The following is a 23,157-nucleotide window of genomic DNA, read 5'->3' as shown; positions in this document are numbered from 1 at the left end:
TTTAACCACGGTGCATGTTTATTAGAAGAGTGAAATTTCAATAGCACTGACATTCAAATACACATTGTGACCATGTGCAAGCAACGTTTATTGCACATGGTGATAAATAATGAATTTGTGGTCATGCATTATTGCATGCATATATTATTATCATTTAAACACATTGTATGTTTTGTTTCACAATAACATGGCCATTACTTTGTAATATAGGCATGCAGTAGATGTAAGAATAGCACTTTTGTCTAAATAGTATGCATGGAAAGGATGCATGCAGTAAAGTCTGATACACAGTTTTTCATGAAAAAGCAAGTAACTTTAAAAAAATACATCTGAAAGGTAGACATCCAGTTTTTGAATCAAGGCAAATTGGCAGAATAATATAGGTGCAGTAGGGAAGTCTTTTTACTACGATATACATTTCAAATAACAGCAAGAAGTTTTCAATGTCCCGTATGTATGGTCCTGAAAAGCTGGAGTGACTGTGAAGAAAACTGGCCATCATTGTCACTGGTCATGTTGATGCCAAGTCATGTTTGGCGGCGCAGGTTTGGGAGAACCTGTCTTGTCTAAAGATGAAACAAAATCTGCATTAACCTCTTAACAACCGCCCACGGGCCGTCAGGTCCTGGCTGCAGCTTTCGGTATGTGCACACAGCTGATATGTTAACTTTATACTCATGACACACCGTTTGAAAGCTAAAATCCTCGCGATTCGACGAATGCCAACCATTTGAAGATACAATCACCACAGTGGGTACAATCAGTGCTTCTGTCAGACCAACCAGTACAAGCAAAATTGATGCAATTCACCTATGAAGCCTCATAGTAATCCACCGATCAATTATATTCCAACAAAAACGGTCTTGTTACGTTGTCAAAGGTCCAGATGATCCAATCCAATAAAAATATTTAGCCCAAAACACATTATTCCATCAATAAATCCCCAGGGACTGCTGCTGCATCGTTTCATATTTGCTGGCAGACATGGCTTGTTTGTCATTATAACCATAATAACTCCGATTTGAATGTAAACAACTATGATAACTTGTATTGAAATTAGCCGCTGAACTCTAACCTTTCAAGTGACACTAAATCCGAAATCTGACCCAATAAGAGCTCACATGTCCCTTTCACAACCTTCAATAGCCAACAAGAGCCCGCGCTGTATGGGGTCAGCCCCTATTATTTTGTAGGTAGGCTGAGCCAATTGCAAGCAATTGTGCCGAGGACTGGCACTTCGTGTAGCCAATAAAAATCTGAAAATAACGATATCCAACTTTAAGTAGGAAGTTCATGATCTACCAGCAAAAAAACACATCTGCGTTGAGCTACCCCATAGGAAAGCAAAATCCAAGATGAGATCTCATAGTTGTTTCCTTTTCTCCTAGAAACAAATGAGTTGCTTTTAATACCAAGGTGAGACCAAAGGCCTTTTCTCCCATTTCTCAAATTCATCTCAGGAGAAACAACCATATAAAATCTCATTTATGTCTGACTCTGATCAAAACAAGAGATCTCTAACTGATCTTAAATAAGTCTAATTTAAGTCTCCTACATTGGACCATGAGATCAGAGAAACAGCTCAAAGAAAACTCATGCTGGGTACACACCACAAGATAATCGGGTTGATTTTGGGCCGATTTCCCCTCTTCCGACAATCCTAGCTATGTCCCGATTATCTTGATGGCTCTACAGATTATCTTATCAGATTCTCCCTTGGTGTGAGGTGTGTTAAGAGTGTCCGAACCTGATCGGAAGAACGTCGGAGGCGCCCCGAACGATCAGAAATCCTGATGTATGGGGGGAGCGAGATGATTGAAGACGGAAGCATAAGAAACACAGTCATGGCGCAGCACAAGGTGAAATTAATGTGGACAGCAGAGATGGAGGATCAGCTTGTAGATTTGTGGCAACAGCACGAATGTTTGTTCAACGTCGCAATTTCTTCCTGCATATCGTCCGCCATGCATACTCTCAAGTCTTCTCAAATATGTCTCAGTTTTCTCATATTGGCCTCAGGAGCAAAAACTCATCTCTGTCAAAACAAGAGAGCTCTACAGTATCAGGTTTGTCTTAGTGACCCCACTTAGGGGTTATTTTACTCAATTACTTTACTTACATCATTCTTTTTATGGGGGTTTGTACTTTTACTCCCCTTAATTTCAAATCCTTATTGTATTTATTGTTAATTATTTATTACAAGTTACTGAGAAAAATAAAATAAATTTTGATATTGAAAATAATGCACTTTCAAATGTCATGCGTCCCAATTGGTTAAGGTAGTCACAGCCAGCATAACTGGAACACCCAATATTTTGACATGATGTTTAGAGATTAATTCATTAATGACTGAATGCACCCAAGAACTGATACACAACAAGTATCTGTCGTACAGAATAAGCACTTTTTCTTTTGATACTTCAATATATTCACTATGAAATACTTTCATACCTCCCAGTAGTCCCATAGTCCCAGCTATAGTTGTCTGCATGCATTTATTAGCAAGCATTTTCAAGCGGAAATGAAAAATATATTAGCCCAAAACCATGCATATACCCCAAATGGTTCAAGAACTACATTCAGTTTTCTTTGGATATGCCGTGAATAGGCGTTTTGCATGAATTTTACAGGAATGTTAAGAGGTTAATTCTGTCTCTTATAATTTTATAAGGTGAATATATTGTCCATGTGGAGATTTGTTTTAAACTGCCACAGTAATGTTTCTAAAAATGGTCAAAACCTCTACAGGGTATTATTTAAGTGTCATGTTTCATCCTCACATCCATCTGATCTGATTCACACTCTCCAGCTGTCTCCAAACTCTTGAACGCTCTTTGCTGTGGTACCATCTGTCTTCACCCAGTCATTCCACTTCAAACCGTCAAAGTTCCCACACAGACCCCCCACCGTCCTTTTATATATGTTTGGTAGAATGATCTCTGCAGGAGCAAAATCAAGAAAACAATGTCACTTAATTCACTGCATAACTCTCTCCTGGAGAAAGTAAATACTTTGGGATGGAATAATATGTTGTGATTTAAGTTCTGGTTCTACTGCTAATTCTATTTGACTTGTTTAGGTGAAAATTAGTTACCTGTTGTGTGTCCACTGAACACCACTGAGAGGCCAAAATCAGTCTTCAGGTAGATGCGAGAGGACTGCTCCCAGATTTTTAGACCAGCAGTGGGTGAGACGGGAGTATCAGTTATCGTTCCGTCCACCTGGAGGGAGACAGAGAGACTGAAATATCTTGACAAATATTGGATGGATTGCCATGAATTTTGAGTTCAAATAACTCTGGCAATCCCTAGCCCCTCTCAGGGGCATTTCCAGGCTCTTGAAACATTGGGGGCTTTGAACACTTAATTTCCTGCATTCTAGTGAATTTTCTGCACTGATTTATTGAGGAAATGTCTTTATTTATATAAAAGGAAACACAAAATTCAGGTGGCAATAAAAAAAAAAAAGTGTAATATAGTGCAGTAAAGCTCTCAGGCATTCTGTATTGTCAGATATGTTTCTCCTGTAGATCAACTGTTCTCATTTAATTTAATCCCTGCTGAATCTACATACATGCAGGCATGACTCAAGTAGTCTTTTTAAATGTGCATGTGGCGCCTTTTCACCTCAATGATAAATTAGCTTAATTAATTTGAATTCAGTTAGAAAAGCACTTTACAGGTTCAGTGTGTAAGTTTTAGTGACACTTAGTGGTGAAGGTTGCGAATTGCACGCCTATCCAAGTGAGTTGGATAGCTGCGGTGCCTGAGACAGGACAAAGATGTCATTTATGAGATAGCAGAGTTGCTAGTCAAGAATTAGGAGGAAGAAGGTAACTAGTCCTACTCTGCTGAAATATAGCAGAATCCACTGCATCCGCTGTCTGACAGCATGTTAGTTTCAATAAGAGGGCATGTTTTAGCAGCACTGTAGAAGGTGTGACAACAAGCCTGACAATATTTAAATATGTAGTGAAAGCAAAATACTTTTCTAAGCCTAAATCTAAGATACGGAGTCTAGTTTATTTATCGGTAGGATTATCGAGAGGAACTTGAATAGTTACAATTAGTGAACAAACATCATCAAACAAACAATATGTGGAAGCTCACAAATGCAGCATCCAAAATACAACAGAGTAAAAAAACGTTTGTACAAAAATACAGTGACTGAAAAGAGTTGGGAAGCACAGGAGCGATTGTTTATCTCCAGAGCTGAAGTCAAAGCTAATTTTGGGGCTAACCTCCTTCACTTTATTCAACAGTTGGCAGCAACACACATGAGCTTCTCTTTAGTTCTGAGAAGCTGCAGTCTTTATTCACCAGCCACTGTAACTTCTACTGTACATTTGCTGCTGAACAAGCCTTATTGCTGACCCGTTTCTCTCTATTCACCGGGGCTTCGTTCACACTGGTTCACACACGCAGTAAAATGTGAAGCTTAGCTGCTGATCTGAGCTTCCGTGCTGTTACCGTTTCATTACCAATAATATTCATCATCTGTCTCAGGAAGGTAATGACACATTTCTTCTCTAACAGAGGCTGGAGAAGAACTACATTACAAATCCAACTACATATTTTTTCTACCAGCGCAGTAAAAGTTTAGCTGGCTGATCTGAGCATCGATGCTGGAAGCTACAGTTTTATTGCCAGTTAGTGATCAGCTGATTGTCTCACGAACATAACTGACAAAGCCAAAACAGAGGGCTGGAGAGAGAGTAACTACATGAAATTAATCCAACTATATACTGTATTTTACACCAGTTTCTTTCATTTTTTTCACGTTCGTTTGAGTCAGTTTGACAGCCTCAATACAACCTTCAAATGAATAATGCAACTGCTATACTGTCTGCTTCTTTCTGAGATCGCTTTTTCCAACAAATTTGACAATACTTCTCCAGGGAGTGCAGTAATAGACAGTGGCAGCGCCGTCAGGATGTTGGACTTAGCAACAATAACTAAGGGGGGCGGGGCTTAGCGATGTGTCAATTTTGCTAGGGACAATTCAGTAGTTGCTTACATGCCACATTATGTGAACATCAAACAAAATGTATCAAAATTATTGCAAGTAGCCTCCGCTCTTTAAATACCTGCAAGATAGGTAGCGTCTTGAAGATTTTTGCATATTAATATGGAAAATATTTTTGTTGCCGTTGTTGAGTTACATTCAGGGCTACAGTCAAAACATCTGGAGCTAAAGCCCCGGAAAAATAACCTAGCGACGCCGATGTGCCCTCCCATGATGTCAGATTTTTAATTTGTAATGTATGACCTTAAGCCTGCAAAACTGACTCCCTTCAGCCTCAGCCATGCTTTATGTTAAACTAATTTGCAAATGTTAGCAAATGCTACCATGCTAACACCCTAAACTAAAATGCGAACATTGTAAACATTATACCTTGTCAACATTAGCATGTAAGTTGTCATTGTGAGCATGTTAACATGCTGATGTTAGCACTTAACTCAGAGCTTCTCTGTGCGTAAGTACAACCTCACTAACATGGCTGTAGACTCTTACTTCAGTGTGACTATGTTTCAAATTCTCAGACATTGTTGAAAGTTTATGATCTAGTGGTAATACTGAAAGCCATTTTCACTCCCCTAAAAGTAACTATCACCACTGTAATGTCAGTCTTTTTTTTTGATTTGGGCTCCTTTATACATTAATATAATAACATAGACTTTTAGAAAATGTAAGCTATACCAATTTAAAAAAAATTGACAGTTGCTGCTTAAATATGCTCAAGCTTGAGTGTCAGTGTTGTACAATATATAATATACTGTTTGCCAGCCCTCTTAGAATTACATATGACCGAGCATAATTTAGTGCACAGCAAAACATCTGCTTCACTGCTGTCGTAACACCTGAAAGAGAAAATGCGAAGGACTGCTGGTTATTTCCCTCAGCGCTTTCACAAATGTTTGTGGGCGGGCAAAAATTTTATATTATCCCATGACCAAATATTGTTTCTGCTGAAAAGGCGCCACAGGAAAATGAGATGAAGGCAATATGTTGTTAAAAATGTCCTTGATACTTACAACCAGTGTCCGATTCTCCTTGAACTCCACAGTGTGATTGTACACTCTGATCTTAAGCTCTTGTAATCTGTGGTGTTCCTTATGAACTTCACTATGGGCATCACGTTTGTCATCATCATCATCTTCATCATCATCACCATCATCATCATCATCATCACCATCAACATTATCGTCATCTTCATCGTCATCTTCATCTTCCTCTCTGCCTCTGTGTTCTACTTCACCACTACTGTCATCATGATGCGGACTATCATCGTCATCATGTGTGGTGTGTGTATTGATGCCCTCGATGTAGACATCTGGAAGGTTACTTGGCAAGTTGTTGGTCCTGACCAGCACATACGAGTGCTCACCCTCAAAGCCATACGTCATTTTATCAAAGGTTCTGTATTCAGGGTCTCCCTTGATAGTGCACTTACTGAAACCTGTGGAGCAACAAGTGTAGAGAAAATTTGTAATTTAGTGAGTAAGATGTAACATCATTTGGATACATCAAAGAGTTAAATGTTGACCTCTACATCACCTGTAGACTGGCAGTAATAATGGCCCTCCTTGTTTTGAAGGCAGACAGCATTTCGTTTGCACTCATATTTGTCATCGCAGTCAATCTTCCCCACGCCCTTGTTTTTCTTACATTTACATTTCTCACTGCAGTGATTGGTGTACCACACTTTATTGAACTGACAAGAAAGAGAGTGTCATCATACTGCCCATACCATATCCACATTCACCATTTTTCATAAAGTATTCTTAAGTATTTGAAAATCAATTAAGACTTGTGCCATTGATGAAGAGTCATTCTGAACTGTCACTCACCTGATGTTTGGTGCCACTCCCATCCACACATCCACAGTGTTGTATCGGCACACAAACCATCAATTTCTGCACAAAGCCTTCATCACATACACATCCCTTCACACAACCCATATTGTCCCTGCAGTTTGGTGGACCGTTCAAGTATGTACAGGTTGGACTGCAGGCAGGCATACAAGTGGTGTAGTGACTGTTCTTTGGGCAAGAGGGTGCTAGAGAAAGACAGAATGGTAGAGACAGCCTGTAAAGTTATACTTCATAGGCAGTCATAGAGAGTCTCTAAATTGCGTCCACGTTTCCCTCACTTGCGTCTTTTCCTTGCGTCTTAGTCCCGACCACCGGGGATGCATGGAGAGTAGGGGTGGGAGAAATAATTGATTCTTAGATGCATCGCGATGCGGATCGATTAACAAATGTCTAAAAATCGATTATTTAAAGGTTTAATGTTAACAAATGAACATAATGTTGATGGAACGCAAAAGGCGGAACCAAAGAAAGTGCAGCGCCTGGACCGTCTGTGGAGCGCACACAACAGAGAGACCAGCGTTCCCCCTGTATTCAGCACACCACCGCTGCGGAATGAATAACCACCCTACTAAAATGTCACACAACCATTACTATTAGTGCGCAAGTAATGATTTTAACTCGCATACTGCAAACATGGTAACACTCGACGCTGAGCAGCTCTCTGCGTATCCTGTGTGTGAGGCAAGAGCAAGTGAGAGAGAGAGAGAGCGGCAGAACGGTGAAAGTTAGCGGTGAAAAATATTAGCAGTAATTTTCATTCTGGTAGTAAACGTGCAGCGTAGGTCACTGTGTGTCCGTTAATAAAAGTCTGTAGTTTCCCCAATGGCTGGAAAAGTGAAGGCTGTTAGCGCTAGCTAATATCACCCGTGTACAAGGGCTTGCTCTTTCCCCCACACCAGATTTTTGGGGACAGAGCCTTCAGCGTCACAGCCCTCACCCTCTGAACTCATCCCCACAGAGATCTGAAATGCTCCCCGTTTGGACACTTTCAAAAATCTACTAAAAACCCAGCTCTTTACCCGGGCATTCAATCCTGAACGACTTTTTGTTGTTCTGTCACTGTAACAATGTTTAAATATTAATTATCAGCTGTATGTCATTACTAACTTACTAAACTGGTGTACAGCTCTGTCCTGTACACATACTGTACGTCCCTTCTTCCAAAGTGTCACGTGAAGCGACGTCTATTTGTGATAGATCATAGCTGGATCAGCTGCTAGTCGGCTTAAACAGCTGTAGAGACTTTTGATGGAGTTTGGGTGTGCACACATGCATTGTGTTGGTATTAATAAATTATCACAGTTATCAGTGCAGAGCAGCATGATTCTCTCTCTGTAGCTGTTACCTGTTTAACAAACACCTGCACATGAATAATTATATCGTACTGTATGTCCTGCTCAGGCACAGTTCTTTATATTATCTGCATTTATATTTATTGATTCTGATTGTGAATTTGTTATTGAATTACCCAGAATGTGATCATGGTGTCTTGGGATTTATTAGGCTAAATGTTTAGGGGAAATTGAAATGAACTCATATGAAAGTAGACACTCAGTTTTCGGCTTTCCGTTTATTTCTTCTTCTGATATCCTTTAACACAACTCCATACATTTTATTTGCAAGTCACATCACTCATAACCTCGATCACTGCGTTCCATCATGTCAATCCAATGATATTTTTTTTAGTGCAGCAGCTTCATTCATTCTTTCATCAGCTGATTTTACTTGTGGAGTAAAACCGCCAGCTGCTTTCATCAGATGCGGTAGGTGAGATTGGCTGGATGAGCGGATTTATTTTCCTTTGCTTGCATCATTAGAGTTGTTTTATTTTTGTTTTATTGTCTATTTGGACTTAACACAGGAATGACCAGCCTCACATGTGAATGAATAGAAATGAAACTTATTAATGTAAAACGTGTTTCTTACTGACAGACTCTGTCTTTAATTGTCTCCATTATAAAAGTAGATGGGAGAAATAAAAGAAAGAAATCTTTCTAATAAATGAAGAATGTTGTGTGTGGGGCTTTTGTTGTTCAGATCTACAATGACAAAACAAAACAAATCAAATATAGCCCAAGTGTAAGCCTAAGTAAATATAGCCTTTGCAGTGATACACTTGAGTTTAATGCTATCTGTCCTGATGTATCAGATCAGTCCAATCAGCTGCAGCATCCAATCAATATAACGGCTACCCAATAAGGGGGCGTGTCGGTCAGTAAAAGATGAAAGATGCACTGGTGTATCCTCGCTCATAGCTCCTCAGAGATCAATCCTCTATCATCGCCCCTTGGAGCGCAAATAAGAGCTTTGGGACAGTCTGCAAGATGGCGGAGCGGAACAACTTCGGGTTCAAGCAAGGATCGAGGAGTGAGGAAACGACAAATAAGAGACTTAAGAAGCGCCCATAGGCTTAAAATGACAAACAAAAATGAATATGCCATTGTTATTTTTTCTTAGCGTATCTTATCTCACAGGTGAGTTTTGCCACAGGTGCCAAAAAGTGAGGTGTGTGATGTACATGAAGTATACATTATAGGAAACCTGTAAACATGTTTAAAAATGGAAACATAGGAAAATGCAAATTTATAACTTACTTGGTACAGGTGGGGTTGGTGCTTGTCGTCTAACTGTCGTCGGCGGCTGTGGTTCAGTTGAAGGTTGTGGTCTTGTTGTGGTTGGTGTCTGTGGCTGAGCCATGGTTGGTGGGCTAGTTGTTGTTTGTGGCTGAGTTTCAGTTGGAGGTTTTGATCCAGCTTTGGTTGGATGTTGTGGTCTGTCTGTCATTGTAGCTGTGATTTTTTGTTCATTTGTTGATGTAGCTGGTTGTGCTGGTCTTGCTGTTGTTCGGGTTGTTTCTGTAATTATAGGTTGCTCTGAAGTTTTAAGTCCTGGGTGCTCTGTTGTTGGTGGGTGAGTTCTAGTTGTAGTTTGGGATCGAGTTGTGGCTGTCATTGATCTTGATGTTATTGGAAGCAGTGGTCCTGTTGTTCGGACATCAGGATTTATAGTTTTGGGGGTTACAGTTGTTACTTGCCTTGTAGGGGTTTGGATATCACAATCAGTTGTGGCTGCTGTTGTTGTGACAGTCGTTGCTGGTGGTGTTTGTTGTTGTGCAGCGGTTGAGCTATTCACTGGAGGAATCTCTGGACCTGTTGCAACTGGATTGAAGGTTGTGGGAGGAGGGGTTGTTGGCTTAGACAGGTCTAAAACCGCATTTCAAGGTTGATAAACAATGATTTTTTGGTTATGATGTGTATGAACTAAACTGATGGTCAGTAGGAGGACAGAATTACCTCTGCAGTGCCCATGATGAAGAGATACATCATCTATGGCCACATCAGACTGATTATTGGAACCTCTTCGCCCCTCAAAAATGATCTAAAATTAATTGAACAGGTTAGGTCCATACAGTATCTGAAATAGCGTACAGATTCAGTAGGTTCCATTACACTCATTTATTGTTGCAGATAGTACACAGTTTTGCTCTGCAGGTTTCTAACATTAGAGGTCAGGAGAAAAAACATCTTAGGTCAGAAACTCACCTGGAAAGCTCCAGTTGTTGTCAAGTCCACCTGAGCCAGGTGCCACATATTTCCTTGATCATTCCTCTTCCACCAAACTGCGTCAGCTACTTTGTTTTGGAGCAAGTAGACATGGAGGCCCATTGTATCGGCTGAGCCATACATATGATACCAGAACTGCAGACACTGAGGACCAGAGTTAGAACACTCAGAGCTGATGAGTCGAGCTGTGTCTCCATATGTCACGCTGCTGGCTTCGATGTAAAGATAGTGGCCATCTGATTAAGGACATAAGAGTTAAGTAAGTTAGAATAACACACAGCAAGGTTTTTGGATAATGTTATTTCTTATTTAATAATACATTCAAGGCATGTGTAGCTGTGTAGCAAGTGCAGCTGAAATTGATTGCTAAGTGTTGACAATGCAAATGTCTTTTAAACACTGAAATACAAAAAATGACCTGATTCAAAAACAGCAGCTCTACTGTCACATACCCAGGAGGCTAAAGGAAAAATATTGTACCTTGATGAAATACAATACATCAGGAACTCTTGACATGAGACCACGTGTCTATTATTCTGATTTGACATGGAAGAACTGCTTCAACAATGGGGTTTTTGCTAGTTATGTGTGACTGTGATGACAAACATCACATGGTATTGGATGAAAAATGAAAAAAAAAAGAGTGTGTTTTATTTTTTTGTAACAGCTCTACACCAATTTTACTTGGCTTGTGTCAGAAGGCTAATTACATCCTGTGGTGTGATCTGAAGAAGGCCCAGTCATCTTAGTAGGAGTGGAGCCACTATGCCTTGTCCAGTCAAAAACATCAGTAGGAAGTTGACTCCACTGACATAGATCCTGTTCAAAATCACAGTGGATCTGGCACACTGGAAACAAAAGTCAGTAATATCTTTAGAGAGTAATTTAGCAAATCACAAAAACTGGATTTCTAAAAAATGTATAGTGGAAGTCCAATACCAGGGATTTACAGGTGCTGCTGTGGAAAAAGCACTGTACCTGGGTGTGGTGGTAGTCTGTTGTCTGGAGCTTCAGTAACATTATTAATTAAGTCAGTTGTTGCTTTCACTGCGGGAGGTATGGTGATATTTAGTATGGGAGGCTGAGCAGTAAAAGGGAGCTGAGCAGTAACAGTGACTGGAGGAGGCTCTGGAGCCGCAGTAGTTGGCACAGGGACACTTGGAGGAGCAGTGGTGTTTCCATCAGGTTTAGGAGGACTTGTCACAACACGACTCAGATCTGCAACAGTGAAGGAGTTTTGTTAATGATTGCAAATATTTTTAAACATAATCAAACTACACAGCCTTGAAATAAGCAGCGTTCCTTTAAGTTTTGTGGTTCATATTCTATGTGCATGTTTCTTACCAGAGCATGGGCCACGATAAAGCTTTACATCATCTATGGCCACATCGGACTCTTCGTTCGACCCTCTACGACCCTCAATGATTATCTGAGTTAGAAAAAATTGGTATGTTATTATTTTCAAGATGTCTCTCATTAATATTCTACCATTACAAAATCATTGGCTGATAATCTTTAAATCATCTGATTGCCTGGTGGAAAATGTCTGACCTGGAAAGCTCCAGTTGTTGTCAAGTCCACCTGAGCCAGTTGCCACATGTTTCCTTGATCATTCCTCTTCCACCAAACTGCGTCAGCTACTTTGTTTTGGAGCAAGTAGACATGGAGGCCCATTGTATCTGCTGAGCCGTACATATGATACCAGAACTGCAGACACTGAGGACCAGAGTTAGAACACTCAGAGCTGATGAGTCGAGCTGTGTCTCCATATGTCACGCTGCTGGCCTCAATGTAAAGATAGTGGCCATCTAGAAAAGATGGATACATTTTCCATGGTGAGGCAAACTTTATCCATACCTCTGTATATTATCCGTCACCATTTATAATTTTACATAGAGTATCTTACCACCAGTGTGGTCAGCAGAGGGCCCAGTCATAAAGGTGGGGGTGGAACCACTTTGCCATGTCCAGTCAAAAGCATCTGTGATCATCTGATTCCAGCTGCAAAGGTTGCTGTCGAAGCTACAGTCAATATTGCAGACTACAAGGGAAACGTTTGAAAAAAATAACATGAACTTAGCATTGAGGCCCTTGTGCAACTTACTGAAAATTTTGACAATATGTAACTTCAATAACCATTAATAATTGCACATTCAGTTTTTATGGGACAAATGTTAATTAGTAACCACACTTAAGCTTTCTGATCCAGAAACAAGTGGCCCATGAAATTATACTTCCTGTGTACTAACCTGGGTGTGAGGGGAAGACTTCCGCAGTTGTAGAAGGAAGCTCAGTTCTACTAATCAGGCCAGGTAAGCGACCTAAAGGAGGTGATGTTGTTTAAACCCTCATATCTCTGGTATGGTCATAATTTTAGATCTTAATTTATTTGCACCATTGTAGGAATGTAATAATTAAATTAAATTTTAACTTTAATTAAATTTATAATGTTTTATTGTCCTTTTTTAGAAGTGAATGTTACCTGAGCATGAGCCAAAGTGAATGGAAATGTCATCTATGGCCACATCTGATTGAGCATTAGAGCCTCGAATTCCCTCCACTATGATCTGTGGCAATAAGAACATGCTATGTGTCACTGTATAGAATAAGAGCATTAGTCTTTGCAAGAAAAGTGTGCAACATTCAACCAGCATCTTTTAGGTCCATATAGTATCTGTATATGGTGCCAGACTTACTTGGAATGGACCTGACACTCTGATGTCAACCAATCCTTGATGCCATTCTGGTCCCTGGTTGTTCATCATGGACCAGAGCTTGATCGCTTTATTGTCTTTGAGCAGGAAGATATTGAGGGCCATGGCTGTGGCTGAACCATACATATGGTACCAGAACTGCAGGCAGAGTGGGCCATTATAATGGCAGGTTGAGCTCAACATACGGGCTGGATCTCCATAAGTTACACTGTTTGCCTCAATAAACATGTAGAAACCAGCTGGAGAAATGAAAAGAGCACAAAAAAACATGAATATTGAAAAACTAATGCAGCAACACAACAGATGTAGTGTGGCTGGGCACAGGGTTTTACCTCCAGTGGTGTGGTCTTGGTTTGGGCCAGTTTGGTCTGATGGGGTGGGTCCCGAATTTCTTGTCCAATCAAAACTGTCCTGTATGAGCTGCTCCCACCCACAAAGATTTTTTTCAAAGTCGCAATTCATAGGACATACTATGAAAAAGCATATTAACACAACGGAAATGAAAAGTATTACAAGCTAATTATATGTAGGAACATTTACATTCTGAAAAGTATAATTATGTTTTAAAATAAGTTATCTGGAAATAAATATTATATCATCCAGTCTGTAGACAATTACACCAAGGTTACTCAAATGTAATCAAATACATTTCTATATTAAATGTTTGTAAATCTAGTTTAGTCTATTTTTTGAGGCAGGCATAGTCAAATTATTAATTATAAATTGTATTATGCCACGGATTATCTAAACCAGTAACAAATAAACCTTCACAACCCTGAGTGCTCTTACAAGTCTGATCTGTTGTTGGAGAGGTAGGAGTTGGAGTTGTTGGAAGAGATGCAGTGGTTGTGGGGTCAGCTGAAATGGGAACAAAAACAAAACAAAAAACCAAACAAACAAACAAACAAAAAAGGGAGTGAGTTCACCACCTTAGCCTTTTTGGCACCCTAGGATATATTTTGCTTTAGGCCCCTCCCTCTTAAACTTAACTACCTCATTTCTCTTTGCTAATGCTTATGTCAATGACAAAACAAACAAAAAAAGATTCACTCAGGCCTGGCTCTAGGCACTAGCCTAGTATGCAGTCCTGTGTCATAATCAAAATAATGAAACTCAGGAGAAGAGAGTGTGGAAGATCATAGTTGGAGAGAATCAACAAATATGAAGTACAGGACATGCAACATAATTATTTGATCTAATATTTAGTGCTAATAAATCACCAAATTGTATTTTGTTAATCAATCAATCAATCAATCAATCAATATCATTACACATACAGTAACCATGCTATCCTCATCATCATCATCATCATGTGTGACTCAGCCACTCACCACAGGCTGTGTCTGTCTCCCAGTGGGACAGCTTCACTCCTGCAACCTGGCATGCTGCTGCATAGGACTTGAGAGATTCGCATAGGGTGTGTTGGTCACCACCTGTGGCACAGTAGTCATACACGCAACTACTGAGGAAAATGCTTGGGTGGATGGCTTCATGGCAAGGGTTGAAGGCCTCCCCTAGTAGCGTGTAACACTCTCTGTAGGCCTCATTCTCCTCATTATAATCACAGATTCTGGGATCATTTGGATGGGCAGTACACCTGGAGAAAAGACAATTATAATAAAAATATAGACATTTTGATTTATTGTGCTACTTCAAAATAAGACAAAATAACTTTTGTTAATGGTTGATAATTCATGTATTAATACTTTGCAATTCTTTAACAACCTATTTAATCTCATAAATGAAAAGAAAAGTCGGTTTGTGAGGTTGAGCTTGGTGGATTTCTTCTGCCTACATAATTTGCATTGTGTACACATGTATTCAGCTAGTAATTAGGTAACTAACCGAGCAAATGAGACTGAGAGATTGTGTTCATATTAACGGATTATTACTTTGGTTATTACCGCTTCGTAAACAACAACTACCTCTACACAGAAGACATTTCAAATGTGTCTGTACTTGGGTAGTAGTGGTTTGAGCTAAATGATATTATCAGTGTGCTAACTTGCTCACAGTGACAATGCTAAAATGCTGGTTTAGCAGGTATAATGATTTCCATGTATACCATCTTTGTTTAGTGTGTTAGCATGGTATCCATTGCTAGATAGAGCAGTGTTAATAATTAATTAATAATTAAGTATCAGGTATTAAAATGTCATAACTTCCATTTCATTTGTACTAAAATGTGTGCAGATACCTTGTATAGTAAAATAACTTACTCATTATTGCCTTGCACCCTCCAGCTATCACCAAACTCAAATGGATCAGTAACATTTTGGCCTCCTGGTGTTATGAAGTCATCGTCCTGTTGTTCAGAGTAGGTGCCACACAGTCCACACAGTTCATACTTGTAGCGCTCATCAACCTGCAGGAAGAGTCTGTTCTGCCCATCTATCATCATTCTGAGGCCAAAGGTTGTCTCCAAGATAATATAATGATTCTTTATATTGACCCATGCTGAGCCGTATGTACCACTGGTGGAATATGGGAGTTGGACATGGACATCATTCACCTAAAGAGAGCATAATCCATCGTTTGTAATGACTTTATTCTTGTGAGAAATTAGTTAATTTTTTAATTGTCTTACATAAAACTGTTTTTCCCTTACTAGGATGGTGCAACATATTAGCTACCGAATGGCTGTTCAGGGCAAAGTCAAGTGGCTAAGCTATTAGTTGGTGTATTCTTGTAACCCCCACATGACAAACAAGTGACTTCCTCCAGAGACCTGACACAGAGTAATAATTGACCCCTATAAACATGGGTGTGCTGATACTAAAGTCATTAGCCACTGTCATTAATGAATCACAGCAGATAATACAGAACAATGACCCTCCAAATCCAGTAAATGGGCCACTTGTTTTGACAACAACCTTTGTTACATTCACATGCTGTAAAAGAGTTTGTTATATAGAGTTGTCGAGAACTATGAGGGGTTTTCATTCTTACATAGACATCTCCGCTTTGATTCAAGGTGAGATACAGATCCTCAACCTGAAGAGACACAGCTTCCAGCTTGGAACGGGTGAAGTTCTGAAGAGGAGGGTACATGTTGTGTCCGATCACAGTGAACTGGACTGAGCTTTCTCCTCCGCACGTGGTAGTTAGTGTGTAACTGCAGCCCCCTTGAAAATCGTAAGCCATCTTGTCAAAGGTGATATAGTGTGGATCACCATACACACTGCATGTTGCGGGATTGAAAGGGAAGCAGCCTTTGACCCCATCCTTGACCTTACACACCTCACTGTCTGTACATCGCATTTTGGCACACTGTACGTCATTATTACCCATGCACTGGCAATGCTGCACACACTCTCCTTCCAACAATGTTTCTCCTTTCTGCAGACAAAAGGGATTTGTGATGAATAAATTCTAGCACTGTGGAAGTGAATAGGTGAATATGAAACTGTTCGCTGTTCAGCCACCTCACTTACGTCATAGTGTTTTCCATTATACCAGCACCCACAGTCCTCTGCTGGGACACACTTTCCCCCACTGAGTTTGAAGCCAGAGTCACACTCACATCTTTCCTCACAGCTTCCACAGGAGCCAGCTATTTCCAGGCTGGAGCACACCTCGGGACAGCCATCAGCACATGAGTTATAGTGGCTGTTCTCCCCACACTGAAGGGCTGAGAGTGGTGTCATAGAAGGGAGGAAAGAGGAGAGGACATGACCTTAACTATTCTTATATTATTACTAGGGGTGTGATGATCCACTTAGCTCTCATGCTGATATTGTGAGACACGTTTCACCTCAACGAGAGATTTCATCACGTTTTTTAATGTTGCGAGATGTGTTGACCACACCCCTAATTATTAGTCATTATTTGCCACTATTTCCCTTATTTTTAACAAGAGGAAGAATACAAATGACAGAAGGAAGCAATAAAGCAACATACGGCAGAATGTAGAGTTCCTCCATATGGAAATGGCAACTCCAGCCTCCTGGCAGATATCAGCGTAGACCTGTAATATTTTACATAGCACGGCTGGGTCACCATGACTAGAGCACATGCCAACCATACAGCCCCTGAAGTAGCTCTCTGCCCCCAGAACTGCGAGACAGTCAGAAAATGGCCCAGTACTAGAGAGGAGGCCTCCACAGTACAGTTCACTGGCATACTCCGCCTTCTCCAGCGGGTCACACTGATGAGTTACCAGAATGGTTTCACAGGATGATGTGGTTTGCCTGGTCTGCCAGCTCTGCCAGCCCTCGGCGAAAGCTGTAGCCTCTTGGGCATTCGTACCATCTGGCTTTCTGAAGTTATCTCCTCTGGGGTGGTTGAATTTTCCACACAAGCCACAGACATTATCAGCGTAAGTGGATGGCAAGTTGACTTGGACAGCACCAGTGTTGTCATATGTGACAGAAAGGCCAAAGTTGGCTCCCAGTTCAACAGCAGCGGGGTTGCTCTTGATGTAGACAGTGCCATTGCTGAGGCTGAGTGGAAGCCTCCTCCAGACCCCATTAACCTAAAGAAGAGTGTTACTTTTAGACTTCAGTTTTAGTCATCAGCATATAAACTCACTGCATCTGACAGTTAGCATAAATAGCAGCACTCTGAAGTATATGTTTTCTAGCCTTGATAAAATTGATAATTTCTCTAGGAATTCCAGGTCACCGTTGGGAAAGTAATAGATTGCAGCAGCAAGGTAATATTTACTTTATTTTAATTTTTTACTTCCTGTTATGCTATCACTTTGCAATTTTCTAAGCATTCGACTAGAAACTGGAGGTTGGCTGAGTGATCACAAACAGCTGGGTCTGTGCACATAATAGAGAGATATAGAGTATATAATTCTGCTGCACTTGCACTTGGCATTCATTCAAAGCTGGTGGTCTCCCTCTTTAAATGGAACAGGGTGGCATGCTTAGACCAAGACATTAGCATTGGACGACAGTGCGTGTGCCACCCTAAAATTCTTTCTCACTTTAAAGTAACTCACCACAACCCGGTGTGTCTGCCTTTTCAGCAAGGACACTCTATAGTTTCCCATGTACACGATAACCTGTTGAATGGTTGGCAGAGATGAGTTCCCATTCTGCTCATTGACAACTTCCACACTGAACATGGGCAGGGCTTCAGAGGGTGAGCAGGTCTTAGCCAGTATGTAGGTGCAGGGGCCCGTGATGCGGAACAGCACTCCATCAAAAGTGCTGTATTCTGTGTGACTGTGTATAGTGCACGTCTGAGAGGCGAAAATGCCACCGGAGCTTCCTCTGTGAGGACCACAGATTTGGCCCTTTGGGCACGGAGAGGGAGAGCATGAGAGCTGGCCAACAGAACAGAGGCAGCGGGTGGACTCATCTGTCCAGAACTCTGTGTTAGATTCACACTGGTGTCCTGTGGGGGATATGAACGAGTAAACAATCACTTTATAATCACAGCACCATCCGGCTAGAGATAACTGATTAGTAACATTAATGAATAATTATGTTCAGTAATACTGTATGCACTATACTTAATCAACCTATCATTCATGTGAGTGATACTTGGATTAATGTTTTCTCAATTGTCATTAATCAAAAGAATGAACACTCCTACTGCTTTACTAAAGCTTATGCAACATGAAAAATTAAAGGAGGCTTAGTAAAAGCATATTTACCACAGGAGCCTCTCCTTACACCTATCCGGTTAAATGTGACCTGTTTCTGAATGGACATTGCTTGAATCTCTTCGAATACAACCTGGTATAAAAAGAGATAATCTATTAAAATGTATACACAATGTTACAGTTGAATTCCTCAAGTTCAGTTACAGATATGTGGCTTTAAATTGTACCTGAGTCGTTGGCTCGATGATGTTCAAAGGGACAAACACTTGTCTCCAGGAATCCCTGGGAAGGGCAGGTGAGGTCCAAATTTCTACCACTCCAACGCTGCTTTTTAGCAGAGCCTGCAGTTCTGACCCATTAGCTGCAACCGGAGCCAGGTACCAAAACTCTAAACAGGCATCACCCTCCAACCCAAGTGGACCACTCTCTAAGATAAGCAAATAATACAATTTAATATACTAGATGCTTTCATCCACATACTAGAAAGTGACAATTTGTTTCTAAAGTAAAAATTCAGTGACCTCCGATTGTTTTTAAATCACACAATATAAAGGGTAAAATGTTAGAAATCAGCTTTTATGTTGTATCACAATTTTTTTTTTGCTTTAGAAATAGCAAACCATTCCTTCGTTTTTCTTATTGTAGTGGAAGAAGAAATACATCTGTTGTGGTGCAATTATCATTAAATGCAAAATAGTTTGTAGAGTGTTTTGTGCTAAATTTGAACCTCAAGTGTAGGCCCCCTACTTTTATTGCCCCTGGGAGAACACCAGGCTGTAAAAGGTTATTAGCCTGCTTGAAATCAATTAGTGATATGCGCCACAGCCGCAGCCAATCTGAAGATTAAAACAGAACTGTGGACCAATGTTCCAAATCGCCTCCAGAAGGGTGGGACACAATTAAAGGTTACCTTAGTCAAGTTATCTCTTAAGTGTCAAAATTAACTCATAACTGAACTGAACTGTAACTCGGCTTGATGGCTTTTCATTTCATTATTATATTTAATTAACCCATCGCTGTACTATTGTGCAGAAAATGTCACCACCTATACCTGTTCGTAGTTGGTTCCTGGTCCAGTCGCAAATAAGATTGTTGTGTCTGTCATAGAAACACTGTGTAACATATTCTATGAATGAAAAGAAAGGGGTTAGACATAATAATACGTACAGTATGTATCTAGCTATCTGGCTTATTGTTGTGACAACTTTGTATTCAAGCACTTCTAGCGAAGGAGTATCTACAGGTCACAGTAATTGTAAAACCTCATACCTGAATTTGTCCTCCACTCTGGTAAAGTGACTAACGAAAAGTCATTTTCAGCCCTGAAATAGGAAAACAATGATCACAGATTCCTTTAAAATTAATTATATAAAATATGTGATTGACTTAAAAACAAAATCCCAATACGTTTCCACAAATGCATATGACCAGTATAACAACATTTCCAATAATGTATCAGCAAAAATTTGGTAGTTAAAAGTTGAATTATCTTAACACCCACCTGCACTGATTCTCTGTCTGTGTTAGAAAGAGTAGAGTCACTGTGACCAACAAATCTGTGTGGATGCCTCCAAGCATGGCTGATCCCTTAACGGCAGCTTCTTAGCAGCTCTCTCTTTGATGAGTTGAAGAATGAATGATGAGCAGTAACTGTTGTGGAGCCGTGCTGTGGAACTACAGCTTATGTGACTCTGTAACTGCCAGCACAGAGGTTTGGACCCTTGTGTGTAGTTTTCAGAACAGAGTGGAGGGTTTTTATAGCCCCACCACCTAACCAGGTAACCTCAGCAGTGGGTGGAGACAGACGGCTGGAGTACAGTGTGACATGAAAGAGACTGGGCTAATGGCATAAAAAAATTGTGAAAGTGATAGCAGCAACACAGTTACTGTAAATATAATGTGTGATAGGCAAGGTCAGGGTTTAATGTTTTTAGGTCGTAAAAAGCACTGAGACCAAGGTAAACTAACACTGTACAAATGCTTCTTTAATTCTTTCTTCTGTCTTAATGTGTTAGCAGGTTACTTTTGCTGTTGATACTTTTCCCATACCCAAACACTACAATACTAAAAAGAAAGAAACAGCAACAGTGTTCCCACAATGTAAAACACTTAAAAGCAAATATTATCATGGATGTTTTCTCGTGTCTAAATATGGGATGATAATAATAATTTTTATCAATTACATTTGAAGGAAGTAATAACACCATTAAAATAAAAAACTTACTTGAGGTCCTTGACTTTGACGGTGACATTGTTTTCTCCTCCAGATTGGTGGCTGATGTGTTATACACTATTATTACTTTTATTGCTATACTATTATACAGTATGTAGCTATTAAAGTAGAATGTACACCACAGGTATATCTAATAACTAGTTGTAAAGAAAGCAAATTAAGTATATAATAAATCAGTGGAGAGCAGGAGTGGATGAACCCAGTTAAAGTTTCACTGGTCAACACTACACCTGGCATTGTATTGGTTGGGGTCTTTTGACAGGGTTATTGCACACAAATCAGAGAGCAGAGCAGAAATCTGAGAGAACGTTTCACAAGCGCACAGAATCAGCCTGAGCACAAGGAGAAGGGCTGAAGATGGAGTGCAGGAAATCTGTGCAAACAACAATATATGAATTCAAGCGTGGACTGGCCAACGTTAGACCTAGGCGTTTTCCCGGTGGGCCGCTGGACAACTGGGCAGATAAACCACATAATATTAAAAATAAAGACAAAAACCTGCAGTTGAAAATTGATTTGTATCTGCCTTGATCGACTGACCCAAAGTGTGTGGTTACTGGCCCAGACGGGGATGCAGGGCTGTTTTGATATGATTGGCTATGCCAAACAATCCCACACTCCACATTAGAACATAATGAAATGGTTGAAACATAGACCTAACCTCTAGCATGGATATTTGTGCTTCAAAAATCATTGATTAAAAACATGCACAAATGTGATACTAAAAAGTTGAGGGAGGAAAAAAAGTCGCTTGAGTCAGGTGCAGCAAAGTCTCAAAATTGAGGATGCCGGCAGCCCCAGTACTAGCACTTACATGGGTAAACTAAGTTCCTGCCATTCTAAAATATAAAAAATAACTTAACACATATATGAACTATTCATTGCATTTTTATTTTTTTATTTTTTTTACAACAATCTCTAATAGTGTATTACATTGTATTTTGTTTTTTTACCTTTTCTTGTTTCATTGTATGTAATGGCAGAGTTTAGGGATTAACGTACAACCATAACCATAATCATATGAACATAAATCTATATGTCCAGATATTGTGGCCAAAGTTTGTTAAATAGTTGTTTTTATTTACAAATTTAAAAGTAAATTGTGTGGGCAGCAGGGGCATTTCCGGTGCGCTGCCCCATTTTCTCCTCATTCTATCTCCTCCTCTCCCCTGGTCCTATATTTTCCTTTCAGAATCAGCTTTATTTGCCAGGTATGTGAACACATATGAGGAATTTGACTCAGGATTGTACATTGCTCACAATGTGCTTACTTACAATACAATAATAATACAATAATAAAATCACACACAGGCTACAGTATAGAGAACGCATATATACTCATTATAAACAAAAACAATATAGACAGATGCAGGAGTAAAATTATTATCATTATTATGTACATGTCGGAGGTGGATGAGATATACATACACATACATGGATAAGTGTACCCATGTACACAGTGTGATGGAGCATAGTGCAAAGGATAAGTGGTAGTCAGTAAGCAGGTGGCTGATTAGAGGCAGAGTTACTGGCTTATTGCACAGGAATTGTTCCAGACACTGTGAGGCAGAAATCACCTATTTATCAGAGTGATGGCTTGTGAGAAGAAACTGTTCTTGAGTCTGTTGGTTTTGACGTACAGTGCTCAGTAGCAACTACCAGAGGGGAGAAGTTGGAACAGGTTGTGTCCAGGGTGAGATGGATCTGCAGTGACATTTCCTGCCAAATCCTGAATGGAGGGCAGGTTGGCACCAATTATTTTTTCTTCAGTCCTGACTGTCCGTTGTAGTTTGCTCCTGTCCTTTTTGGTGGCAGATCCAAATCAGACAGTGCTGGAAGTGCTGAGGCGAGGCTGCATGATGGCTGTGTAAAAGTGAATAAGCAGCTCCTTAGGCAAGTTGAGCTTCCTGAGCTGGCGCAAGAAGTACAACCTCTGCTGGGCCTTCTTGATCCTGGTCCTGGGATATAGTGGATCCCAGAAACCTGAAGGATTCGACAGGAGACACAGGGTTCTTCCAGAAGTTCACGATCATCTCCACAGTTCTGAGTGTGTTAAGCTCTAGGTTGTTCTGGCTGCACCAGAGAGCCAGCTGATCAATCTCCCATCTGTAGGCCGACTCATCACCGTCCCGGATGAGGCCGATGACCAGCGAACTTCAGGAGTTTAACAGATGGGTCTCCTGAGGTGCAGTCTTTGGTGTAGAGGGAGAAGAGG

The 23,157-nt window shown here is 40.3% G+C and overlaps 1 protein-coding gene across 2 annotated transcripts; it reads right to left on the bottom strand.

The window, feature by feature from the left end:
• LOC119902160 (zonadhesin-like) lies at positions 1 to 20,415 on the bottom strand. Of its 2 annotated transcripts, XM_038718144.1 has the most exons (30): positions 20,211 to 20,415; positions 19,979 to 20,031; positions 19,761 to 19,835; positions 18,937 to 19,136; positions 18,761 to 18,842; positions 18,101 to 18,498; positions 17,053 to 17,626; positions 16,587 to 16,783; positions 16,102 to 16,491; positions 15,372 to 15,664; positions 14,484 to 14,749; positions 13,942 to 14,010; positions 13,485 to 13,622; positions 13,135 to 13,391; positions 12,921 to 13,005; positions 12,688 to 12,759; positions 12,345 to 12,479; positions 11,990 to 12,246; positions 11,783 to 11,867; positions 11,417 to 11,656; positions 11,149 to 11,286; positions 10,418 to 10,674; positions 10,169 to 10,253; positions 9,470 to 10,033; positions 6,852 to 7,060; positions 6,559 to 6,715; positions 6,036 to 6,460; positions 3,095 to 3,221; positions 2,781 to 2,939; positions 1 to 566 (listed from the first exon to the last, which is right to left on the bottom strand). In XM_038718144.1, exons 1-29 carry the CDS (start codon positions 20,285 to 20,287, stop codon positions 2,797 to 2,799), a joined length of 6,048 nt encoding a protein of 2,015 aa, XP_038574072.1. In that variant the 5' UTR covers positions 20,288 to 20,415; the 3' UTR covers positions 1 to 566; positions 2,781 to 2,796. The 2 variants fall into 2 exon arrangements, with proteins under 2 accessions (XP_038574072.1, XP_038574073.1); XM_038718145.1 differs by lacking the exons at positions 1 to 566; positions 13,942 to 14,010 and having other exon boundaries at positions 2,274 to 2,939.
• Between the last annotated feature and the right edge of the window lie 2,742 nt (positions 20,416 to 23,157).

The sequence above is a fragment of the Micropterus salmoides genome, unplaced genomic scaffold (assembly GCF_014851395.1).
Source record: "Micropterus salmoides isolate LMB-PRFRI ecotype aquatic unplaced genomic scaffold, ASM1485139v1 Ms_hic_scaffold_14, whole genome shotgun sequence".
NCBI lineage: Eukaryota > Metazoa > Chordata > Actinopteri > Centrarchiformes > Centrarchidae > Micropterus > Micropterus salmoides.
This window is presented reverse-complemented; position numbering and strand designations above follow the sequence as displayed.

What these genes read in the sequence shown, in the direction of transcription:
- LOC119902160 (XM_038718144.1), bottom strand. Translation starts at nt 20,287, where the DNA reads ATGCTTGGAGGCATCCACACAGATTTGTTGGTCACAGTGACTCTACTC. An exon ending in CCAAGACCACACCACTGGAG is followed by an intron (nt 13,392 to 13,484) that starts GTAAAACCCTGT and finishes TCATTTCTCCAG; the next exon opens with CTGGTTTCTACATGTTTATT. An exon ending in GAGTGTCAGGTCCATTCCAA is followed by an intron (nt 13,006 to 13,134) that starts GTAAGTCTGGCA and finishes TTATTGCCACAG; the next exon opens with ATCATAGTGGAGGGAATTCG.